At 32.4% G+C, this 25,913-nt stretch overlaps 1 protein-coding gene across 1 annotated transcript in view; it reads right to left on the reverse strand.

Moving 5' to 3' along the window:
- Nucleotides 1–8,868: 8,868 nt before the first annotated feature.
- LOC128165914 (uncharacterized) overlaps nucleotides 8,869–25,913 on the reverse strand; it is a 44,948-nt gene continuing 27,903 nt past the window's right edge. The window contains exons 7-16 of the mRNA XM_052830856.1: nucleotides 19,003–19,143; nucleotides 18,622–18,667; nucleotides 18,268–18,313; nucleotides 16,556–16,731; nucleotides 14,499–14,650; nucleotides 13,528–13,757; nucleotides 11,878–11,930; nucleotides 10,916–11,356; nucleotides 10,156–10,307; nucleotides 8,869–10,022 (exon numbers count right to left, since the gene is read on the reverse strand). Coding sequence (XP_052686816.1) covers nucleotides 9,765–10,022; nucleotides 10,156–10,307; nucleotides 10,916–11,356; nucleotides 11,878–11,930; nucleotides 13,528–13,757; nucleotides 14,499–14,650; nucleotides 16,556–16,731; nucleotides 18,268–18,313; nucleotides 18,622–18,667; nucleotides 19,003–19,143 — 1,695 coding nt within the window. The 3' untranslated portion in view covers nucleotides 8,869–9,764. The remainder of the gene's footprint in view (nucleotides 10,023–10,155; nucleotides 10,308–10,915; nucleotides 11,357–11,877; nucleotides 11,931–13,527; nucleotides 13,758–14,498; nucleotides 14,651–16,555; nucleotides 16,732–18,267; nucleotides 18,314–18,621; nucleotides 18,668–19,002; nucleotides 19,144–25,913) is intronic.

A 25,913-nucleotide genomic window follows, 5' to 3' on the forward strand; every position in this document is an offset into this window, starting at 1 on the left:
TGATTCTATAAACATGCCTTCATTCAATTTGATAACGGTTCGCAAATGTGGTTTCTGGACAGTGTTTTTCCCCTTGTATTCCGTAATAAGTAATATATCAGTTCTTTTAAAATCAGTCATTAACTACATTCAACTGTTGTCATCTCAGAATGTTAAAGAGTTGTGCATTTTATTATTTTATCAATAGATTTATCAAGAATCCTTTTGTCATAAAAGTTTCATTTGTAATCTTGCTTTCTTTCCAATTTACCTGTTTATATAAACAGGTATGACAAATGCATCATTGGTTTTGTACGTCGTCTATGAGCTTTATCAGTTTATAGCTGGTGACGAATGAACAATAAAACATGAATACAATAGTTTATCGAGCTTAAAGTAGAGAATGAATCGCTTCCAGATCATGAACACCGAACGGTTAAAGAAAAGACAATTACTTAATCTATTTGAGTTCTCAGTGGATTTGATTGTTAAAAAAATCCATGCTGACGTTACATTCAAGGTTTTTCAATCTTGATTTTTACCGAAAATTACATACAATACAAGCATTTTATTTTCAATATGAAAATATAATGAAAATCTACATTAGAGATTTGATTGGTGAAAAAATTCATGCTGACGTTACATTCAAGGTTTTTCAATCTTGATTTTACCGAAAATGATATAAAATACAAGAATTTTATTTTCAATATGAAAATATAATGAATTTCTACATTAGAGATATATCGATATAGATAAATTGAAATATTGATATTTCATTAGGCTCACACAGACAAGAACCTTTAGGGGCTTGTTAGTCGGCAGTTTATTTTCCCCAGCTTGTGTAAGTGTCGATTAACGCATTGCCATGACTATGTTGTTGGTCTTAAGTGTCACAATTGTCAATATCGATACAATTATTGATAATAAAAAAAAACCTCATCCCATTTATTTGCTTCTACGCTTTTAATTGGCTTCAAATAGTCTAAAAATTTTCCTTTGATTGTTTCGTATAACTAATGATTAAATGGGGAAAATCGTACTTCATGGAATATTATCTCCTAAGACTGATTTTTATTTAACATTAGAACGATATTTTTCTCATAATACGAGATAAGTACGTTGAATGTATTTTTGTAACATTGTACTGGTCTCTGTAATCTCACCTATGGTTACCTCGTCTTGTAAAGGTCACATTCACCCCTTGTGTTCCATCTTCCGAGTAATTCTCAAACAGGACTGTTGATTAAATTTCTCGCTTTAAAGAGCAAACTGAGTAACGCGAAATTAGACCCAACGAGACAGTTCCTTGGAAGGCATTAAAGCGAATCTACACCTTTTCTCGTAGTTCAGACCTCACCGGGAAAAGAAAAACAAATTTGAAATTGACTAAATGGATGGCCGTACCGATTGACACAACCCCCAGGACTTTCAGAGCGGTACTGTTACACTTGAATATGGGTCAGGAGGCAGACAGAGAGACAGTATTGCGTTGTTGACTATCAGTTGGTTCTCCAAATACTGAAATTTATACATTCTCAGTATAGCTTAAAAGGGTGTAAGAGGTTGTTTGCGTTTTACACTTCAAATAGATATGTTTGTCCGTTTTAGAGTTCTATAATCGGTATTGAATATTCTTTTCCCTCGTGCATGCATCATTTGCAAATATACCGTTTTCTTGTCGGGTGGCCTCCGTGAGATTGAAAAATAGGTTACTTTATATTCATCCGGGGAATATTGTGTTAATACTGAAAATTCTAAAAAAGATTGTCGTCAGTTTCAAAGAACTCTCTGTCAGTGAAAACAAAGAACGCTCTTGTAAAAAAAAAATGTTCACATGTGAGGGTCTTGCGTGCTGTCACATGACATCCACATCTATTGCCACAACTTGTGATTTTTTGGGTTTTTTTTTTATTTATATATTTTTGAACAAGTAAACTCCAAAATAACTATCTTTAAATTGTCGTTTTATCTAATATAAGACAATAAACAAGACCGACATAAGACCTATTACATATATCCTTTGAAATGTATGCGCTTGAAGTTTGATATTTTATAAAGAACACTTGGAACCTTTTCACATACTTGTCTAAAGTAGACCCTTGGAACAAAAAAAGAACCACACAAAATCTACAAATTACCTCGATCATGCAACATTTCTTTTAATTATCTTTACAGTATTTTGTTCTTTCTGAAAGCTAGTAAAGATATTTTCATCAGTAACAAGTGTACGCTTAAGTGATTATGTATTAATTGATGCCGTTCTATAACCTTGTCTACTTATGTTGGTGAAATGAAATTTCATGAAATTCACACTAGAAGAAATTATGAAAAAGAATCATGTTTTATTTTCATGCAGCGTTAAGCCATCAAACTTGAAATAAAAAAATATGCTACTAAGCCAAGAATTTCGTCGAATAACTAATGGTAATATTCACACCAGAAGATTTATTTTTGTCTAAATAAAAGGATAGTTAAAATCCGGATACTTCAGAGTTATCGAACATGGCTGACGATCGGAGATCGTTTATAATTTGACAAAATGAACTACGGAGGATGTTGACTTCAATCAATATTAAAAAAAAATACACCCGAGTTTTAAGAACCAGTTATTCAAAGCGGAGCGTCAGACTAACAGAACTTTCTGTTGCTATTTTTGCCATTTGCCTGTTTCAAAGACACCATACCAGACACTTGGAAGCGACGAAACAATGGCTATTGATCCAGACAGATAGATTCACCTATGAAGACAAATTCTCCTAAGTTTGTTTTCTTATTTGTCATTAATGGCGCTGGCGATTTGAAACACTGCTAACTCTGATTATATTACCATATATCACGACAAAAGCATTGATGCCAGTGTTGTATCATCCTTTTGTTTCAAGTGTTAAACCCTGCATCATAAACAACTCACCACTAGAACTCGTTTATTTTTCTGTTTACAGAACTTTCGGAAAGTTTGCGATAGAACTTTATATATAGAGACGTTTTGTTTATATGCATTGTCATATAAGTTTGCCTAAAATTTGTTTTTCTGATAGAAAATAAATCTGTTTGTACTCTTCAAGTGGAAAACACATTTTGCACTTTAATCTGCAGAATATTGAATAGAAAAGAGTTTTTTTTAAATATGAAGACAGAAATAAACCTTTGTAAATTATTAAAAAAAAACCCATTTCAAACATGGTTCACTATGTTACATTCGTGCTACAGTCAATATCATTCAACAGTTAATCAAATATTCAATTCTATCTCCCCCCTTTTTTTTTTTGGGGGGGGGGGGGGGGTAAAAATACGAATTTTGTATCGCAATCCGGGGGAGAACCTGATTGTGCTACAAAGTTACATGCGAAAATATTAAATATATTTAAAAAATTGTTTTCGGTTCTTTTAAATCAGTGTTTTTCGTTATGTGTGAGTGTGTGGGGGTGGGAAGGGGGGGGGGGGGGGGTCAGTTGGTTAAGAAGGGAAGATAATCACTGTATCAATGTGACTGATAGAGTATAACAAGATAGAAATCGAATTCCCGCCATCTAAGAGCAATCTACTTGAAAAGAGGGATAATTCTGACAGAGAAAAAACGTGCGTTCTGGTAATTTTAAAGGAATTGCTGAAACGAAAGTTCCATAGTTTAAACAAGATGACTTTTGAAATATGTGAAATGTGTATAATTTTGGGTTTTTTTAACTTACAATAAAATTACATGTATGATTTAGATGATCTTTAATCAGCAGACATGTTTATTCCCTACTTGCGGTATGTGAACAAAACCATGACACGAGCCCTCTTTACATGCAAAACAGGTGTGAGAACGGTATTGCGCGTGTAACTAGACCACTTCGTTTCTTATTATTAGACGGTGGCTATAAATAGCCACGGTCTATTGCTACGGTCCTGACCGGAAGAGTATTTCTCACGGGGACCCTAGCGGATAACGAACGATAACTCTGTTAGGTACATGTATGCAGTGTTATACAGAAAATGTTTTATCTACGTGTCGATTTCAGTATGAGAACTAATTTTAATCTTATCAGATATTTTAAGCATTATAGCTGCTAATTATTTTGTACATACATTTAAATAATGTATGAAACTGTGTTTTCCGTTACCCTGTCTGTTAACGCGGTATTAATAATTTAAGCACCAACTGCCAGTTTTGACGTTTAACTGTGTATCAGGATTGCATAAACTATTTCACTGCGATAATTGGTCACAATTGGTCACAATAATTGCTTCTTGTATTTTTTATGATATAAATAATTGTCAGAAATACACTATTTAAACTGGTTTGCCATTTCATATTTCAGCAATTATGCTTCATCGATAAATTCAGCCATTTTCAACGCATTAGTTTTAGTTGAGCAGTATATTTTTGTTGTTGTAGCTTATTCCAAAGAATTCACAACAGATACTGACAATGAATATTACATAAATTACATTTTATTGAACTTCAACCGATCAATGGCACAGTTTCTTCTACAAGTGTGCATGTGTTTTCAAACACACAAAAAACTTTAAATTTACGATACATAAATGTGTTTAATTTTCGACTGACCTGTGATTTATAATGTACCTTATTTTGTACCTCACTCAGTCTGTAGAAACATTAATTTTATTACAGGTACTTCGATATTCATCAGACAATATTTACTGAAGATATTGACGCTTTACTTGCTGCTGACTTTCTCTCAAACACGCTAATCGACGTCGGATTGTAAAATTCACGTGCAAATCGAGTCGCCATTTTAAATGTTTATAAACTACATTTTACGATGTTTCAAAGATTTTTAGTTCAGATATTTTTTTACATATGCGTCTTATGGATTTCACGGCGTGTCAGCTCGTGTATCTCTAATTTGCAGCAAACGCTAGCTTTTTTGTGAGAAAAAACATGCGATATTCTATATACATTTATGGTACATTGTGAACGGTAATGTAAGATATAATAATTTTGTTAACTAAACAGTTTCTGTCGAATTTTTTCACAATGAACTGAATAACGCAATTCGATGAGCGAAGTACAAATAGTGACTTTAATTCATCAGCGCCCGTCCCTGCTAAATGTATTAGAGAATATTTTCTTTGGTTTGGGGGCATTTTTTCACTAACAGATAACATTATTTACATTTGTACGTAAACATCGCCCCGTTTGTTCTCAAATAATTTTTAACTCGCAAGTACAACTCTATTATGAACATTCTTCGACATTTGTTTCCAAGTGTTAGCATCATTTTGTCAACATGCATTTACAAATAGGCGGGCCTATATAAATGCGCCAGTTTGTAGCGACTCGCAATTGAAATACACACCGGTTAGAAAGTGTCATCACTTAACGCAATGCTACATCGGCCGTAGCGTATACATCCATGCTATATTTGCGATAAATAATGAAACATGAAGGCAAAAAAATGTGCTTCAAAGATGACTGTAGAATTCTGCTGAGCTACAGAACTATAGCTTCTCGAAAATATTGCCAGGATTTGCGAACCCTAGATCTATTGTCTAGTACATGCAAAGAATAAAATTAAAGAGAATGGGTGAATAAGGCGTGTAAAGTGCCCATATGAGGAATGATTAGATACGGCAAGATTAAAATATCATTAAATCTGATACTTTTAAAAAAAATAATTAAAAACAATGTATATTTAACGTAACATCGGGTTGTCATCTTTAAATATTTTAAATACTTGCACTATATTGATTTAAACTGGCGTATGAGTGTCAAAACCTCCTAATAGTGTAATTTTTATAACTTCAATGCATTTTCTTTCATAGAGTGAGTCTGAGCTCAATATTTTTTTTTACAGTCTAAATGTGGTTTAATGGATTTTAAACCGATTTTACTAAAAAAAAAATGTGGAGAGATGACCCACTACAGTTCAAAAATGTCATTTTGTAGCTCAACAATTGAACGTTTTAGAAATATAATACAAGTCCGTAAATTTGTGGTCATAGTCTCATATAGCATTTAAACAACACACTTTGTTGTGAATGAAATGGCTGAGTGGTTAGAGCACCAGCCATAAGGAAACTTTATAGAACTTGGGTTTTTAGGTTGTGGGTTCTATACCACCAAAACTTAAAGATTTATTATTTTTTTTCTTATCTTTTTGAAATATTTCAAACTGAATATAGTTAGAAATTACCATTTTGTAAACTTGTATAATAACATATCAAATATATTACACTTTCGTTGTGAGCAAATGGAAATAATCCACTAAAGTCGAAGATAAAATATTGATTTACTCTTCTGTTTCATGAAGACGTGCATTCCAAAAGCAATACCAATTTTATCAAACAGGTTCTTGTAAACCCATTCCGTTTTCTTTACACCTAAATGTATTAACTGACTATGAGGAAAAAATCAAATGTGATGGTCCACAAGACTACAACTTTTTCCCCGTGAAGGAAATTGAGGGAAAATGCTGTCGAGAGGGACAATTAACATACTATATGTATGCCCAAATAGTTAGTAAAAGTAATTAATTTATCATGCCAAAGCTTTATTTGTTCTCGTTACTTGAGAAATCTACAATATATTTAAAGCACAATAGTCCAATCCACACTTTCCAAAAGTTGTTCCCCTTTGCGGGGTCAACCAAAAGGTCAAAAGGGAAAAAACCAAAATTCACCTTCTTCAAACAATCAAATATTTGGGCGAACTGTGATAAAATCTCTTTGGATTTGATTTATTCATTCAATATGCGGTGGCAATTCAAACGAGGTTTTAATGTCAACTGAATATTGATACAAAATATAGATACAAACTTCTATACGACAAAGACTACTGTGATAAATCTTTGGGTTTTCCCAAAAAGATGACGACCAAGAGACACAGCATTTGTAAAGTGTAGATTGAGATCACAGCTACGATTTCCACAGAATTATCCATGTAGGAAACTCACGACCAGTTGTGCTAGTAAGCGTTAAGTATTAGTGCATGTATGCGATACTGGCCGCGGTTTTCGACAAAAATAATTATCATACATCACTCATTGTTACATGTAATATGCCACTTTCAAACGACGCCACCGTCTAACAGTACTTTCAGTACTTTGATTCAAATTATAATGCATTAAAATACACAAGACAAAAGCGTTGTTCACTTTAAAAGTTTTTTTTTTTTTGGGGGGGGGGGGGGGGGGGGGCAATGAGAACTAGTAGCAGAATCGTTACCTTCGAGCAAAACAAAAATACATATTTTAAAATATTGAACGTACATAAAATCATGTACCATCTAATGGGTTTGTAAATATTTTTATCATAAAACAATTTTTCAATCATTATAAAAGATAAAAGCATATGTCGACAAACAGATTCGTGTAGGTCTCGTTCATAAGGCTGGGCCCACTGAGGCAAACTTTTATTTGTTTAATCCCGCAGTTTACTCGAAATGAATTCAGTTTTCATCTCATTTATCTACTGCAAAGATGAAAACAAAACAAACAATCAATTCATCTTGACACGTGTCAAGACTGCGCTGAGAAAAAAAAAATCATTTTTTTATTCTATTCTAAAAATTTGTTTTCATTTTTAAAACGATTTAAGATTTAATACGCATGATAGGTAATCGCAAACGAATGAATAAGGAACACAGATAGCACTTTGTGCAATAAAAATATCATTTGTTTCCCCTCCAATACCGTTCTATTTTACGGTTCAAGTTTATCAATATTCAAACAAGTGTAGGCGTATATATTTCCGATCTTTCATTAACATTCGCCTTCATAATGTATATTCCCAAGTCAAGTTTTTGATTCGCCCCATAAGTAGGTAGAGCGGAGCGGATCAGAATTTTTTTTACTTTTGAGGATGACATAATGATGTTCAAATACACGTATTCTGTTTTTATGTATATTCAAAACCACGCCTCCATTACGGGTAATGGCTGATGACAGCAAGACTCGTTCTGTACGAAGAAGTTAAAGATGGCACATAACATATATAGAACGTTTCTATACAGATCAAAAACACAAGTATATATCTTTATTTAGATTTATTACCTTAAAACACAAACGCTAGTAAGAACATTGTACGTATTTCTCACTGAAAAAAAGGCATTGAGAGTCATATGGTTTTTTTTTTATTTGTTACGAATGTTGATTATGATGGTATACACATTTTTGAATTCTAACATGGCGGACAGATTTTTGTTTTCTATTTTCCGATACCAAACATTCCAAGGTTTCGTGTTAAAAAAATATCTCTTCAATTCATTTGTCCTTTTCCAAAAACCTAAGTAAGTACTAAAACCCCTGTCACACCGGAGCTGCGTCCTCATGGCGATCCCGCTGCGTCCTTAAATAATGTAAAACGCCAAGATAAACGCAGTAGAGTCTCCTGCAGTGCTGTAACAACGCAACGGCATCTTCGTCCGTCGCGGTGGGATCGCCATGAACAATGAAGAACGCCATGCGACGGCGCGCACTTTGAACATGCACAAAGTACACGCCGTGGCTCAGCGTTCTGATAAACACGCCGTAGAAGCGTAGTGAGATCGCCGTGACAGCGCCGTAAGATCTCCAACAGCGCCACGAGAGCTCCGTCGGCGCGCTCAAGGTTCTTGATTATTTTGCAGGATTTTTTGTTTACATGTATATTTCAGAGAAACAGTAAAAGGTGTTGGTTGATGCGACCTGCGCCATGAATTCTGCTCCTTGTTCAGGGTTCTATATGCTCAGCGAAATTCTTAATAAAGAAATAATCGACGATTTGCATAACAAGAGACTGACCAAAATAAATTAAAGATAAGCTGCTGCTTCTGCCAACTCAATGGCTCCTCTTTTCTTGAAAGATCAAAATTGCCCTGCCATCATGGCGTATGCATAGTGTCCATTTTTTTCTTCTTTTGAATGATCTTTCAAATGTCCAGAAAAGAATTGTATAAGAAAAATAAGTTAACGTTTTTATTTTTTGATGAACAACAAGCATATGAATGATTGTATGTATAAATTATTTTATCTAAACGGAATTAAGTATATGTGCAGTCGTCAGACAGGAATGGGCAACACAATCTTATTAAATATTGAAATTTGTCTCTAGTCTGACAACTTCGGCAGTGCACAGGGAGTAGAAAAACAAGACATAGACTTATACGTAATTATTAAATTCCCCGTCAATGCAAGAATAACACCTCGTAAGTTGTCAGAAGTTGTGTCTGAGCCTTTTTTGTTGTTTTCTGATACACAATCAAATTTGTTCGAATCAAATCAATAACAATAAACCTATATTGAGGAAGAAGAATATACTTATTATTGATATCACAAAGTGAATGCACTAAAAAATCAGTAAAACAAGTGGTTGTAATGGAATGGTAACAAAAAACAGATTGTGAAATATGTGTTTCAAATAAACGAAAACGAAAAAGAAAACTTCGTAAGAACAACTAAATTTAAAGCATTTCATCACTGATATTTTGCTCGTTACATATTACAACCAATAAACGGTGCCCATACAATGTTACATAAAACCGTTTTTTTTTTTTGGTGTCTATTGTGTATTCTACAGGTTTCACAGTTATCAGAGGCTAATAAATCAAATTAACATTGTTTGCGACTAATGTTATCACAGATCTCGATCTCACAGAAATCATTTGACTGAAATAAAAATAATTATATCATAAATCAATGCAATGCGTACAATGTGACAAATTTATAATATGCCTGGGTGAATTGCCAAAGGTTTTCCACATATATTTTAGAAAATACTTGTCTATCTTAAGCATTAAACAGAAATAACAGTTTTATAACAAACGATCATATATCACTTTGAAAAAAACCCCCACTTTCTTATTCACTCTCTTGTATTGGATCCCCTTCAGTTTTTTCTAGTACCACAGGTTCCAGAAATGATTTCATTAACTTGTCCCTCACTTTCGTCAAAATCTCCCCCAGAAGATTTTGCCCTTTCCACGACAGTTTGTTCCATGCCCGTCTGTCGTCTCTAGCCAATCCTATGCCCCAGATGTTGTCAAGTGGACTAGCCTCAACCAGTGTTTTTGGAAATGTGCTAAACAACTGTTCTTTTAAATCTTCATTTTGTGAAAACTGAAAGAAATAAACAAAGGCACTGCTTTCAATTATATATCAATTACAGCCTATAACTTCCATAATCATATTTGTGTTTCTTAGAAGTAAACGTTAACAATTCGACACATAAATCATTTTTCTTTAGATTTACCTTTTCCATGTTTCCTCTTTCGACTATCGCCTGACACGCCTCTTCCCAGCGTTCTGCGTTAAAGTTTTGAACATGTTTGCCTATATTTTTTATCTCTTGGGGTACATCTAGTGCCATGATGATACCTGCATTCTCCTCGTCGCCCATTAACACTGTAAAATACTAAATAAAAAGAACAACGGCACACAAAAGTCTGCTTATATAGTAAAGGGACTTAGTGGTCACGATTTTATCCAAAGTACAGTAAAAAAAAAAATACAACCAAACTGAACCAAACCATAAGAGCGACTGACACACTGTCAGTGTAAAAATGATGACTTTAATTTAATGTAAATATTTTTTTTCATAAATATTTCTCAACGTAAAGCATGTATCAATGAAGAAAAGATCAATATCATTGCATAATGTACATTATGTTTATAAATTTCAAACGTCTTAGAAGTTGGGTTTCGGACCAATCATCTGAAAAACAAGTATGTGTTATTAACTGTTAAATGTTATGTATAGAGTTTACATAAAAAACCCAGTTTAATTTTACAAGATAAGCAACATGATAATGATCTCAACTACGAGCATACAATACGAAATGATAAATAAAAAAAAAAATCTTACAATATTTTAACTCTTCTGTTATCTTCCCACTATCACACTAATTTTTCATTCTTTTCTACTCTAATACTAGTATTCAAAATTAAAATTCAAGTGGTTTAGTGCACACCTTAACATCCTAAAATAAATTTGCTAACCAATATATAATTACCTGCTTTCTGATGCATCATGTATTGTTCAGCACTGTTATATGTAATTCCATCAACAACAAACTGACATGTGTATTGCTGACTGAAATGTGAATGTCTCCAGAAATATACGTATTGATGTCTTTCGTCGGGTAAATCCTGGTCGCCTGGATGAAGGTCCCCAGGTTCTTCATCCTGAGCTGTATTCTTTTGGTCCTTTGGCCTCACTACCTTTTCTTCTACACCGTTTCCTTCCTCAGAGAAATCATTTTGGGGCGATTTCAATTCGGTATTTTTTCTTCCGTTTGACTGTGTTTCATCTCCATTTTCAGCCAATGGTCTCTGAATGTCTGCGGCCTCTACAACTGGGTTATGTTTATCCTCTTTCTTGTCATCCATTGTTATTTGTTCCAAATCCTGTGACAATTCTGGAGTAGTTGATTCAGAATCTTTATCTGCCATGACTACAAAATGTACATCAATATAATTAGAAATACAATAGAGTTATTAGTTAGAAAATGTTAATTAACGTACTAGATAGCTCAGTCGATCTACATGTATAACTCGCCATGTCCACAAAACGATTTTTGTTACACGTTTAACCATTTTGCATCCTCTCTTTGTTAAGAACTAACAATATGAAAAATTGCTGAACTAAATTATGTCATTATCAACTGTCCTTTTGCTAAATTATGATACAATTCAGAAAAAACGTATATGGGCGTTAAAGAGAAAGCGAAAGTAATATATTAAAGTAATATAAAGCCAATAAGATGTTTCTTTGAAATTTCTTCGATGGAAAAGTGTATATTAAAGATCATGCATACATATTATGCATCTATCCCGATTATATAGTCATTTAAAAGCCTGCAATGACAGTAAATTAACAACGTTTCGATTGTGCCTACCTTTATTTCTTACTTTCGTTTTATCCTAATGAAAATCCCAACAACATTTAAAAATAGACTATAGACCGTGACGTCACAGCGGGAATCACTGGACCAGCCCACGTATATATAGAAACGAAATTTTAGCGTCCTTCGAGGTCAGAAAACATCAATGATAATTTTATACACAATGTGTAAGTTTTAAAATATTGAATTAAAGAATTTATCAAAAATATTATTTAAAAAATGGACAAATTGTTTTGTATGAAAATTATCATGAATTTGTTGAACTTTAATTTTTGGTGGATGCGATATTAAATCAATAGAAATAAATTGGATCATAAATTCATATTTACTGATGGTATCATTTATATCCATTAATATTTATGTAAAATTTCATAGTACATCAGTATTATATACTTTATAAACTTATAAGGTGGTCTTTTCAAAACGTATTTGTAAAAAAAAATAGAAAATAAAAAAGAAAAGAAAAAAAGAATTAACATAGTTTAATGGGTCTTAGGTTTTGAACATTATCCATCGAATGTGTCTCTCTTATAATTACAAAATGCGTTTGATAAATTATCAAATTTCTTTTTCATTAAATGTCATAAAGCTTTTCATTTTGTGGGTTCAAAACGATTTGAAAAGTCATATGATTGTGATTTTGTTTAGGAAGTGGTGAAGTTACAAAATAATGCATAAAATCGCCGTGATTAAATGATCAACATAATGTACGAAAAACTGTTATTTGTTTTTACAGATGTACTTTAATAATGAAATAATATATATGTAATAATACAAATCTACTTTTATTTCAGAGTTAACCAATAACTGAAGATTTTCATATAATTTTAGGCACAATTATTGCACATTTTAAATACATGTACATTACAGTATATAATATCGAATAATAACATTCTAAAACAATTATTACGATAACTATGACCAACAATTTTAAGAAAGAACAAGGTTATCAACGTTCATGTAAGAAATAAATGCAAATTAAAAAAAATTAATAACTAAAGATGTACATGTACATATATATCAAGTTTTTTTTAAATTTTTTAAAATCATAATATAGATAGGGATAGCTAATTAATGGGATGAAAATGATTTCAACTACATGAATTATCAAATGTGATTAAAAGGGGGTTTTCGTGAATAGTTATTTATTCAACTAACATGTTGTTGAATATGTTGTTGAAATTACGTAAAACGTATAACATACAAATGTATAACCTCTATATGGTTTAGATTTAAAAATAAAGATGTAGGAATATCATAGAACAAATTACCCCGAAATTACCACAAATAAAGTTTCAACTTGAAATGTTACTAAAAAAAACAATAAATTCACTATGAATTCATTATTCTTTCCCCTCCCACTTCAAGGTCACATAATTTCCAAACTTTCTTAGTTGGCTTGTTAAGGTGGAATAACACACCTGGAAAAAGTCACTCAAATTAGCAGAAAATTTTTTGAAAAGATATAATGATAAATAAACTGTAAAAATGTCAAATAAGCGAAAAATGAATATCTAAAATAATAATTCCAGCAAGTAACAACAAAAGCTCGGGATGAACAGATCACAAGTCCGACACTTTATCCACTCGGCTATGGAGTAAGTTACATGTTTCAGTCCATAAAATCGTTTTAATAAAACGAAATGTCGTTTCGATCTGCGGTCAGCCATTTTGTGATGATATGTTACTCCACCTTAAACTAGAAACTGTTCTGCTTTTACTGTGGTGTTACTGGTACCACAGGTTCAAGAAATGATCTCATCAATTTATCCCTCACTCTGGTCAAGATCTCCCCTAGCAGGTTTTGACCTCTCCATGTCAGTTTATTCCACGCCCTCTTGTCATCCATGGACAATCCTATACCCCAAATTTTGCTCGTTGGGCTAGCTTCTACTAGTGTTTTGGGAAAGGTGTTAAATAACTTTGTCTTTAATCCTTCATTCTGTGAAAACTAAACAGAAAACAATTTATATTTATTGAGAATTTACTCATATATTTATATACAAGATAGATGTATCTTAATATTCATGTATTTTAATACCAATAGTGTTGTATCATTTAAAATTGATCTAAAACTGCTTCAGATTAAAATTCTTACACAAATAAGCAAGCTCACAACTGCTGACCAAGATTGGAGATCTGTTACTTCATCGCATTTTTTCAACAAATACAGTCATATTAAAAGTATCAGCTGAATTAAAAACTTTAATATTAATATTTACTTTGATATTTTTTTACTAATTAAGCAACGAAGATTAAAAAACTAAAAAAAAAAAACAAAAAACAGAAAAACAACTAAAATTTTAAAAAAACCTGTAAACTTTTTTACATTGTCATTTAATTTAGTGCAAAATAAAGAATTATTGATTAACTAATATGTTTTTTTTTAAATTTGTTAAACAAAATAGAAACTGTGGATTGTTTTTCGGTTTCACTGGCCCATTGCAAGCAGGGCATGTTTATATCCCATGCAGTTAATCGTTATAAATATTATATGAACAAATTCTTGAAATTTAACCCCGTAAAAGTCATACCCGTAAAAGTCATGCCAACTTAATGAAATGGTATAAAGATTGACTGTAAATGTTTGATATGAAAGCACACGAATGGAATCCTGAAAACTTCAAAATAAATTCTCTTTAAATGAAATTCTCAATTAAAAAAAATCGAGACTGGTACTTTCTTATAATACCTTTGCCATATTCCCTGTTTCAACGATCTCTTGACGTACGTCATTCCATAGTTCTTGGTTGAAGTTCTTGACAAATCTACCTTGTTTTTTCATTTTTTGAGGCTCATCTAATGCCATGATGGTTTCCGCGCTCATCTCATCACCCATTAGCACTGCATCAAAGTATATAAATACATTCAACACTGTATTAAGGTATATGAATACAATCTAATTATATTTTAATTCAAAGTAGATCACCTGAAACAATTTGTTTATTCAAGAATATAAAGGAGCATCAATATTATAAACTAAAGCATCAACTTTTTGCACCGTGATTTATGATTTTAAAATTCCAGTCTGTAGTAGATACATTTATAACGCAGGTTAATGAATGAGAAATAATTTGAAAGGGTTAACATATTCTAATCAAATTATTGTAATAAGGATTTTAGTCTTGGACAATGATTAAGTATTGGGGATATATGTATACATAAAAATAGAGTGAAACTCAACGCATTTTACACAAAGTGTCAGTAATTGAATTACATGTATAAAACAATAGAGGTCCTTTTTTATGGATTGTAATGGATATTGAAAAAAATATATATTCTTATACAAGTATATATACATATGTTTTTATCCAAATTCGTGCTGATTATTAAGTGTATCTTTCATTTGTCCTGGATATTTCTAGGCCAAATGAGTTTCAAATGTTGAAAAAGTATTATTGAATGAATGCTACCAACATGCTTATACAACACGTTAATTTTATAGTAAAATATTATAAGATGAAAGAACTAACTTGAAATGCTAATATGGAAGGTCATTAAATTCATTTTTTCGGCAACGTAAAACATTAAGGAGGGAAACACAAAAATGGAACCTCTGGGCGAATTTTTTTTTTTTTACATGTTATTTCAGATATTAATTGAAAATGAACAGCTTCATGAATGTCACAAAGTATTGAATTTAGTTTGAGACAATTTTCATAGATACTATACCGTATAACGGGTATTTTCTTCGGCTTGAAATTTTTGCGGTTTAACCTCTAAAAAGTATCAAATTATATTCTGCGTTTTCAATTTCTGCGGTTACATTAGACCGCAAAAAAATACATATGTTTGTTTAAGTTAGTAATATAAATCTGAACTTGATGATCCATATCGTCTGATAATAGAGTTTTACGGCCCCGTTTTTTAGTTTGAATTTCTGTGATTTGGCACTCTTCAGAACAGTCAAAGTCTAATTTTCGTTTCTGTTTGTAAGCTCGCGTTTATATGAATCTCTAAAATATCTTGTCGTGGACTCCTTTAATTCTGGATAATCGGCTTTGAATTTTCTCATAGCTGCGGCAGGTCCATGTTCAGCAGCGTAGTTCCCGATTATGTCTCGGTCCCTGGGTGAATAGGTCGAATATGAACCAGGTTTTTTGCTCGAATTTAGGGTTGTAGATTTATCCATAACTTCAGACACCCTTGTGTTACACTCTTGGATCGATCTAGGGGATAAACTTGCCGATAACTGTCCGTTAGAATTTGGAAGAATACTTCAGCGCTTTACATATCTTAAAATCGACATTCTTACCGTGTTCACAACTCACAAATGTTTTACAAGTCTACTAAATACTGCTTATGAACTTTTCTCAGATCATTTTTATTTCATACTCGACTAAACACACTCCTTATATTTGTTCAGCTATAATTTATAACGCACAGGTAACATGGGATAATTTGGTGTGAAATACGACGCAGAGCCCCCTAATAACGGACTGATCACGTTTGAAAATAATAGCTTGTATTTTAAATAGTGTCAAAATAAGAGATTTTTTAAAAAGAATATTTTGCGTTTTGAATTTTTCGGATTTTTCTTATCCGCAAAATACCGCAGAAAATAAACAACCGCAGAAAATACCGGTTATACGGTATTTATCATTATAAGAAACAGTTGATTAAAACTAAGTCTTTTATTAAACTTTCAAAGTGTCGCATTGCACCTCAACAAAACGCTTGTACAATTCAAATACTGAATAATTACATAGTCTGATATAATAAATTAGAGTAAAGTCTGTAGGTTCATACCTGCTTTCTGGTGCATCATGTATTGTACAGCAGAATTATAAGTCATTCCATTAACAACAAATTTACACGGGAACCACTGACTGAAAGCGGAATTTATCTCCCAGAAATATTCATAATTGTGATTTTCGTTGGGCAGTTCTTCATTGAAACAATCATCTGTCCTTGTCTCACTCTCTCTATAAGTAAAAATTAAACAGCATTTTATCAAAATTGAATTTTTAAAGGTCTTTGATCGATATTGCTTATCTTATTAACAATTTTTCTCAAGTAATTCACCCATTAGAAATACCTAAACTTTTTAGATAGCTTTTAGAGTTTTATTTGCTGTAAAGTGTCATTTAGTTATGTTGACATTTCTCCGTATACATGTGTATATTTTGTATTTGAGGGAGCTTGCATATTGAATATTGTTATTTTTTTTTTGCCTTCTAAATCTTATTTATCGGTAGGAAGAAGACGCAGTTTGATTAGTCTCGAGACTATAAGAGTTTGATCAGTTTAGATTCGAAACTGTTACGGAATGCTTCTAAATATTAAATAAATCTTTATTTGTTGTGTGAAGAATTTGCTTAAAATCATTCTATTTAAATCATTCTATTCACTTCTGTAAGGTCAAGACGCGGACAAGTTATCCATTTTTATACCACATCTATATTTTTGACAGAGATATCATTTAATATTTATTAGTTTGATAAGCTATTGGCGTTTCTGATTGGTCGAACAATTTTTTTTTATATCTACATCAATAAAATTTTTGCCGGATCTGCTTTTCTCATCTGTTCTGATTTAACACTACTGTAAATTCCTAATTAAACGCGAGGAATTAATATCCGCGTAAAATCGCGAAAAGCCCGTCTCGCGAATTTTAAAATCTCGCTTTTAATTTTCAGACATATGTAAACTACATGAAACTATGATAAAAGTTCGGCATTCGCGATTTTATGTTCTCGCGATTTGATGGAAACCCGTTGAATCGCGGAATTAAGTACTCGCGTAAAATAAGGAATCTACAGTATTAATATACATGTATTTCTGCTACGCGCATTGATAAAGTTTTCCGGTCAATTTTTCCTTTGATACGTCGTTGAATAGAAAAATTATTAAATTCATTTCTTAACCCCTTCCCATTATGCAATGAATTTATTATTTAAAATTCGCATCAAAACACAAAATGACTTACACAAAATAAAATGTTATTTAGATTCACCACATTTTCACAGAATTTGAAACACACGAAACGAAACCGGATTGTAAGGTAAGATATTTCATAAAAATCTCATATTATTTTTTTAAATAATGTACATCGGATAATTGATCGAGAATTAAAATTAAATTGATCAATGGCATGATGTATAATAACTCTGCATTTTACATTTGAAAAATTAAATTTTCATACCTACAATGTACATGTATAATTTTAATTCAATCGAGTTGAAAGTTCAATCTAACGTTTGCTCTGATATATTTGCCTGTCCATCTGTAAACTGTTATTATACCGGTCTGAAAAACAACAACTGGGCTTAAGTTTTGTTTCTGTTGTGTTCTGTTGTATTTTGCTATGCTTGCGACTTTTTCCCATTAAAAATCAATAGGTATTTGAAAAAACAAAAAAGAACATGTATTTTTGACCTCTTTTGTTCGGGAACGAATTGCGAATAATTCATACTAATGTATTACAGTAGAAAAAGACGTAAATAATTAAATGGAATTGCCTTTTTATTGGATATGCTACAGCACCTTGGTCCATCCTTTGAAAATCTGAAAAACGAGGAACAACATATTCAATAACTTTAAGGAAGAAAAAGAAATCTTTAAAATTATCCGTTTAACTGGTATATTCAGTGCCCATCTTATCGTTGAAAAAATATGTCACTAACATTTCAAAAAATTTCGTTATACTTTAGAAAATTGATGAAATTTAACAATACAGAGGCCTATATATTCAAAATGGTTCTTTCAAAAAACCAATACTATCTATGTCAATTAGAAAAATTATGAGCTTGCCTAATGCCTCTTACAAATTATTTCATTAAGCTTATACAACAACGCATAAAACATAGGCTTACATGGATTACCAAACTCTCGGTGCGAAACAACATCAGCTGCAGATTGCTGTAATTACACAAAATAAATGCAAATGTGTAATGTGTAAATATAAAACATTTTTGCATCATTTTTCTATCTTATAAGGTCCAATTGTTAAAAAAAAATTAGTTACCTTTGACAACTTACCCTAGGAAACGATCGTCACAATTTCAACTATTTTAGATCTTAGAATAAATAGGGACATTTATAACACATTCGTATATACCGCTACGTCCTTGGACTAAATAAATGGGGGAAAAGTAAAATTGTTTAAACCTTGGTTGAAATAAACAGGGTCGGCCTTTCAAAGAATGTAATAATCATACTAATAGAAATCATCAGGCAATAATGTAATGATTTACTTTTGAGGTTTGTTGCTTCTTGAAAAGAACATCCTGTAGCAGTTCAGTCGCTGAGGGCCGACTGTCTGCATCTCGGCAAAGCATCCTCTCTATTACCTTTATCAGCCTTGGACTATATTCATCCTTGGGCATAGGAGGAAGCTATAATTTTCACACAAAAGCATACAGGAATTATAAATGACCCATAGTCTTATGAAATAGATCATGGTAAAATATTAAATATAAATAAATGTTGAATTTAAATAAAAGGTGTTAGTTTATACATAAATAATACATTTGAACTAGATACGATCTCGTTACGAGTAACGAGTAGGTCTTCCGTTCAATTTTTGAAACGGTATGATTAAATATCAATAAAATAAAGAGTAAAGTAACCCCCCTCCCCTGCATTTTTCAGATAAAATAATTAAAGGACTACTAAAATCTTAATAATGCGTTATTTACTGGGTGGGTGTAAATACAAAAGTTGGATAATCACAGTTTTATCATATTAAGGTGGTATGGGACACTTCCATGTTGTGACGTATTGTTTTCAAAGTAAAAAATAAAACCAAGTGTAATTATAGAAGTAGGTTCGTTCCCAATATTGTCACCTACCAGCATAGCGCAGTGGGGAAGAGGGTTTACTACACAAGTCATGAGTTCGAATCTCGCTGGGGTTTTACAATTATTACCTCTCCAAATATTTTTTAAAAACTATTTATTTTCTTAAATATATTGTAAAATTTGAAAACTCTAAACCGGTGATAGTATTTCAACTATAATGTACTTTAATCCACATTATTATCGACAGATGTCCCATACAACCTTTAGTGCGTGCAAGAACAAAAATTACAATAATGTTTTATTGTAAATTTTGTATTAACACCGACCAAGATATACAATAACCAATGACCAATAACATAAATCCAAATTATTGGTGAGTGTGAAACCAAAATTAAACAATATGACGTACTGTATTTTTTTAATGTATTATTTATATTTTTACACCTATCCAGCATGCATATAAAAAAATCGGTTACGCTGAATTGAATGGTTTATTGTGTAATCATGTTTACCAATATTTTCTTTTATCAAAAACTCAATTTTGAAATACATGTATATCACACAAAACAGCGATTATACGTGAAAAGTACACTATGAAATATGAATAAAATATATAGTTCACAAATATTTGAAGGGATGATATTAACAAAATATAATCATTGAAATATTCGTTATTTTGTGTCCAACTGTTAAAACATGTGAATACGTGCATAAGTATGAGAAAACTGAAATTTTAGGTTAAATTAATAAAAATTATAAGATAATATCAATTCGTTAATTTGTGGTTATTTGCCGTTGAATTTTGAAGCGGTTTCATGATCAGAATTCCACAGTACGTGTCAATTTTCAACGCACGAGGTTCTTAAATCAACACCTTTAATCTCAATATTCAACGTTCCAAAATGACCCACGAGTCATTTTTTTTAACCCGGGTCAAAATTCTTCGTTACACCGGTCTGGATAGGTAGGCCGTGAAATTCGCCGCGGCATGTTGGCGGAATCTCACGGTTTGGAGATTTAATGAGCCAAAAAATGTAGATGTTTGTTAATAAATCAGCATGTTCATTGAATGATTGCATTTATTCTATATTTTAAAAATTCTTTTCAGAACATGTGAGTAAGACAAAAAGCGATTGATACAATCCAGTCCCAAATTGATATAATTCTTTAAATTTTTATTTTTGTTTCTGTTGACGGGAGAACCACATGCCCGTATCCAGAATCTTTTACCAGGCATATTGTTGGCATAAATTTATACTGTGAATTTAAAGAAATTTGAGTTCTGCCCCCCCCCCCCCCCCAATAGACCCGCACAAAAAGAAAAAGCGAAATTCAAAAGGGAGAAGTGTTCGTCGAGGCACAAACAAAGATAATTTCTCATTGGTCAATTTGGCTTGAGTTTATCATATATATAACAGATAATTCGAGCAAAGAAACAACATTCACGCGGGGAAATTTTGAACAGCAAACTAACCATGCATTTCATCACAAAGATCTGCTGGCTACAGCTCTAGATCATCATATTTTTTGTAATGATAAATTTGTTTTCATCAAGAATAAAGGGATTAGCTGATCCTTTTTTTTTTAATGTGACTCGATTCAAGTGTAGCACTTTTACAATATTCTATCTAAACTAACTATCGTACAATTTTTAACGTATATAAATGTTTGCAATGGCGAAAATTCCGAGATCAATCCCACGTCAACGTTATCCCCCCCCCCACCCCACATACCAAGCGCGTAGCATCGTTTTTGAAAGGGGGGCGGGGGCCAGATTCATCCAAAAAATATTGACAATAAAAAAAAAAAGAAGGAACAATTTAATCCTAATCCGGGGTGGGGGGGGGGGGGGGCTGAAAAAGCATACCTAAAATTGAAATTTCACTCCTTATTTCCTTATCTTCATACCATTTTTTCACATACTCCCAAAAAAGTGGGGGGGCCAACTCCATGATTTTATATGTCAATTTTTAAAAAAAAATTATTGCTGCGAGAAAAAAGTGGGGGGGGGGGGAGCCGCCCCCCCCGGCCCCCCTGATGCTACGTGCCTGCATACAGTTATTGGATGAATGTCAAAATTATTAAACAAAAAAGCATTAGATATAGAAATGGAATGCCCCCCCCCCCCCCCCCAACTTTAAAAGACGATGTTACGTGCCTGCATGATAGTGTACTTTTCATTTTCCATCGTCTTTGTACAGAATGTACAGAACCCGCAAGTATAATTATGTACAAAATAGTTTTGTAATTTAATTCATTATTAATTATTCATAAGATTGATTTTATTGTGATAATAATCCATTTAAATCGCCATTTGGGTGCATTTGGGTTCTTTTGGGTAAATCGAAGCACCGGGAATAAGCCAATCGGCATCAATTATCTAAAATTGGATTTGTTGACAAAGAAGGAGGTCAAGAGTTCTGAGCTGCTTCAGCATTTATATTAAAATAGTTGCTTGTCAACGCGATCGAAGTATAAATTTGTAAAGAGATACATTCATCTAGCTTCAAAGAGTGGCTGCACCACAGGAATTGTAAGTATATGGGGTAACCGTATATGCAAAACAGTACACAGATTTTACTTATGTAACTGAACTATCTAGATGCATGCGCCATTTTTAAATACGGTTACAGCTCTGACACGAGTGGGTCAGTTTTCATAAAAATAAAAGTTCGGAATCAAAAATGAAAATAAGAGTCGTTGAGTTATGTGTTGTTTTATTTTCTTGTATATGTCTGTGTTCGGTCCAATGAAAGCTAGGGTATAGGTTATGTATACAGTTGGGGCTCCGAAGGGGATAATTGCTCTTAGTTGTTGTAGAGCCTTGTTACCCTAGAACATCGAATGATTAATGTTGATAATTATACGAATTATATAAACGTTTAATTTAATGCCTCAAGATGTTTAGGCACCAGCAAAGTTGTTTTAGGCCTCAAGATGTTAAGGCACTGTTTTTAATTAGCTGCAGGACTGTAGCTCCCGGTCTGAAAAAATTCGGATGGACGACCTGGGAGCTACAGTGCCTCCCATAGTAAAAAACTGCAATTTACGGCGCACAAAAAAATGCGCTAGTTTTGGACTGATTAACCGTATTTTCACACAAATTCTGTGAAAACAATGAGTACCATTAAATTCTTCAGACAATTTACTACTGATATTGTTACTTTACTTGCCTCAGACTTTCTCTGAAACATGCTAACCGACCTCTGAAAATAAAGTGTATTAATTTACGTCGAGATCGAGAGTCGCCATTTTCACATGTAAACAAACTGCACCACTTCACTTTACGGGGCTGGTGATGGTGTTTAGAAGAATATCAGAGGCAAGTAAAGTGACGATATCTGTAGTAAATTGTCTGAGGAAATTTTTGGAATCAAATATTTGTACAGAATGTGTTCGGAATTGAGATGAATCAGTCCAAAACTAGCGCAATTTTTTGTGCGTCGTAAATTGCAGTTTTTTACTATGGGAGGCACTGTAGCTCCCAGGTCGTCCATCCGAATTTTTTCAGACCGGGAGCTACAGACCTGCAGCTATGTTTTTAATATGATAAATCATATAATATTATATGTATCTTCATATTCCATGCATTGATAGTTGAAACTTCAGTCACAGCTCTTGAGCAGTTTTTAGCAAATAAGTGTATTTTTGTTAAATTTTGTTAAAATAATTGTTTAAGAAATAAACAGCAATGTTAAAAATTTCATATACCAACCAAGTTCATGTCCGGGTGAACTTTTTAACATTGCTGTTTATTACTTATATTTATGTTTGAAAATGGCAATCTGTTCAGAATCATTAATATAACTGTTTTTACGTTTACAACATAGCAACCGTCAAGCGATAAGCACATGCAGTTATCATTGTGACGTCACGAAAACGTTCATACAGAATTGAACGTTTTCGCTCTTCCATAGGTTCATATAAGGAAGCATATTTGCAAATGTAAATATATAAACATGGGTATGTCAGAGCTGCCATACTGAGATTTCAGAACAAAAGAAATAAAATTTTATGAGGGTATGCATGATAGTATTTATATTTTAATATTGGTTTGTTGCCCAGGGCTCGACATTAACGCTTATCCGCTTGTCCGGTACCAGTTGAAAAAATATACAGACAAGTGAATATTGCTTGCCACTTGTCCGACTGGACAAGTGCATTTTTATGTAAAGAAGTCTCCAACAAGAAAGTTTTGTGATAAGTTTATCTGTAGTCCCGTTATAAGTTTATCGATTAGTTATTTTGAATTTCGATCCCGACTTTAAATTGAAATACAATTGTCATGAGTTACTCTTGATCGGGATTGAAGTTCACTAATTACAAACAACTTTCAATATTGAACTGTAAAGGTGTGGATCTTAGTTCTTACAAAGTACCAAACACACATGCTATCAAAAAGAAAGGAAGAACAGGTAGCAAAGATAAACTTAAGGATTATGGAAAGAAATGTAATTTATTTTAGGTTTCATTCATCATTGATAGACTGTGATGACTTTCCATGTTTAGTTTTTAAAAAACAGCTGAGAAATCAATATAAGAGTTACATGTATTTTAAAACCTGATGCTAAATTAAAAATTTCTTGTAATCTGCCATGACAAAGCTACAGCTGACAAATCATGTTTAATGTATATGGTACCAATACATTTAGGAAAGACACTTTAAGTTTTCATTTAAGAAGTCAGGTTATTAATTATGGCAAGAATAATCAATAAATGACTTTATTTTAGTAATACAGAACTGTAGTTTTCAATTTGACAATATTTGATCTTTAATATTGAAAAAATTTTGGACAAGTGAAGTTGAAGTTCGGACAAGTAAATATCTTGGTCACTTGTCGGAATGGACAAGTAGGAAAAAAAGTTAATGTAGAGCCCTGTTGCCTATCATCACTGGAATTATACCATGTTTGAATATTTAAAAAAAAAGAAAAAGATTTATGATTGATATTATTCAAATGTATTACATTGCAGCAGATTTTCCGGTTTATATTCATGTAATGAAGAAAAATATCCCTGAAGCAATTTTCTGTCCAAATACAAGTTATATCTGTAAATGTTCGATCCAGTAGAAAGATATCTTGACAATTATACAACTTGGCTATTAATTATGTGTATTTTTTAACTATAGATGATTATCTTTTATTTAGGATAGTCTTTTTATGGAAATTGAATTTAACGTGCATGCAAAACAAATTGGCATTGAATTGGTGATTGTTGATACATTTAGTTTTTAATGAAAAAAAACCCCTGACATGCTTAGGTATTTGTTTGTCTCGATCTGCATTCTTATTATGGTTATTGCACAGATCAAAGATCTAATAGAGGTTAATGGCATATCTGTGAAAAGGATTTTTTTTTTAAACTTTGAAGCCTTAAGAGTCTTTTACCACTTGATTAATTGTCTAATCATCATTTACCTGGATGTGGTCAGTTTTTTTTACTATTTTTAGTCTTATTATGTAATGATGTGCCTTTTTTTTTTAGGTCACCTGAGTCAGTCAGGTAACCTATTGCAATTTATTTGTCCATTGTTGTGTTTGTTGTTAAGGCCAAATAAAAAAATACCTGTGGTTCTGGTCACCCGACCGTCCCTATTTTTTACCCCCGACCCTCAACTTTTTTTCCGGAATTTTCCCCGCTTTCCATCATCGGCTCCAATACCGCAGTGACGGCCTCCAATTAGTGTGGGAACATTTTAATTCCTATTAGTTGATTAATAAAAGAAGATAAATATAGAACTGTTTGTTCCTTGTGTACCTCACAATAAATAAATTAGGACCAACATAGGGGGTGACATGCTCGCTTTTTGATCTGTAACTTCGCCAGAATTTCCTTCGAAAGAGATGTTGAGGTCACCCTGTATTCTGAGTTAATAAAACCCATTGGCAAAAAATGATAATTATCAATTTCAAAAGGCGTTTCCACAGCCTCAGTTAACCCCTGTTGTGATAAACAACTTGCGACTGTCTTATTTATAGGGGCCAATATAAATTATGGCTGATGCAACCACATACTGTGCTTTGAAAATTACAACCTATGTTTGTTTCTTGTAGTGTTTTTATTATAATTAGTTTGTAGCTTGTAATTAGTTTATAACACTGCCAAATTAATGCTGAAATAATCATAAAACAATATGTTAACAGTTATTTTCAAGTTCCTCTGCATAAGGGTTGTAATTGGGTCAAAAGGTTGGACTAATATCTCCAAAATACACCAAAATACAAAGACTGATTTTATTTGTCATTAAGCTAACACAATTGCAAAACATTTCATATATAAAATGTATGAATTTATCAAAAAAATTAAATTCAACAAATTGGATAATTAAGAAAAAAATTAGATTGTTGTTTTAGTTTTTATTG

The sequence above is a fragment of the Crassostrea angulata genome, chromosome 10 (genome assembly GCF_025612915.1).
Source record: "Crassostrea angulata isolate pt1a10 chromosome 10, ASM2561291v2, whole genome shotgun sequence".
In the NCBI taxonomy this organism is placed as follows: Eukaryota; Metazoa; Mollusca; class Bivalvia; order Ostreida; family Ostreidae; genus Magallana; species Magallana angulata.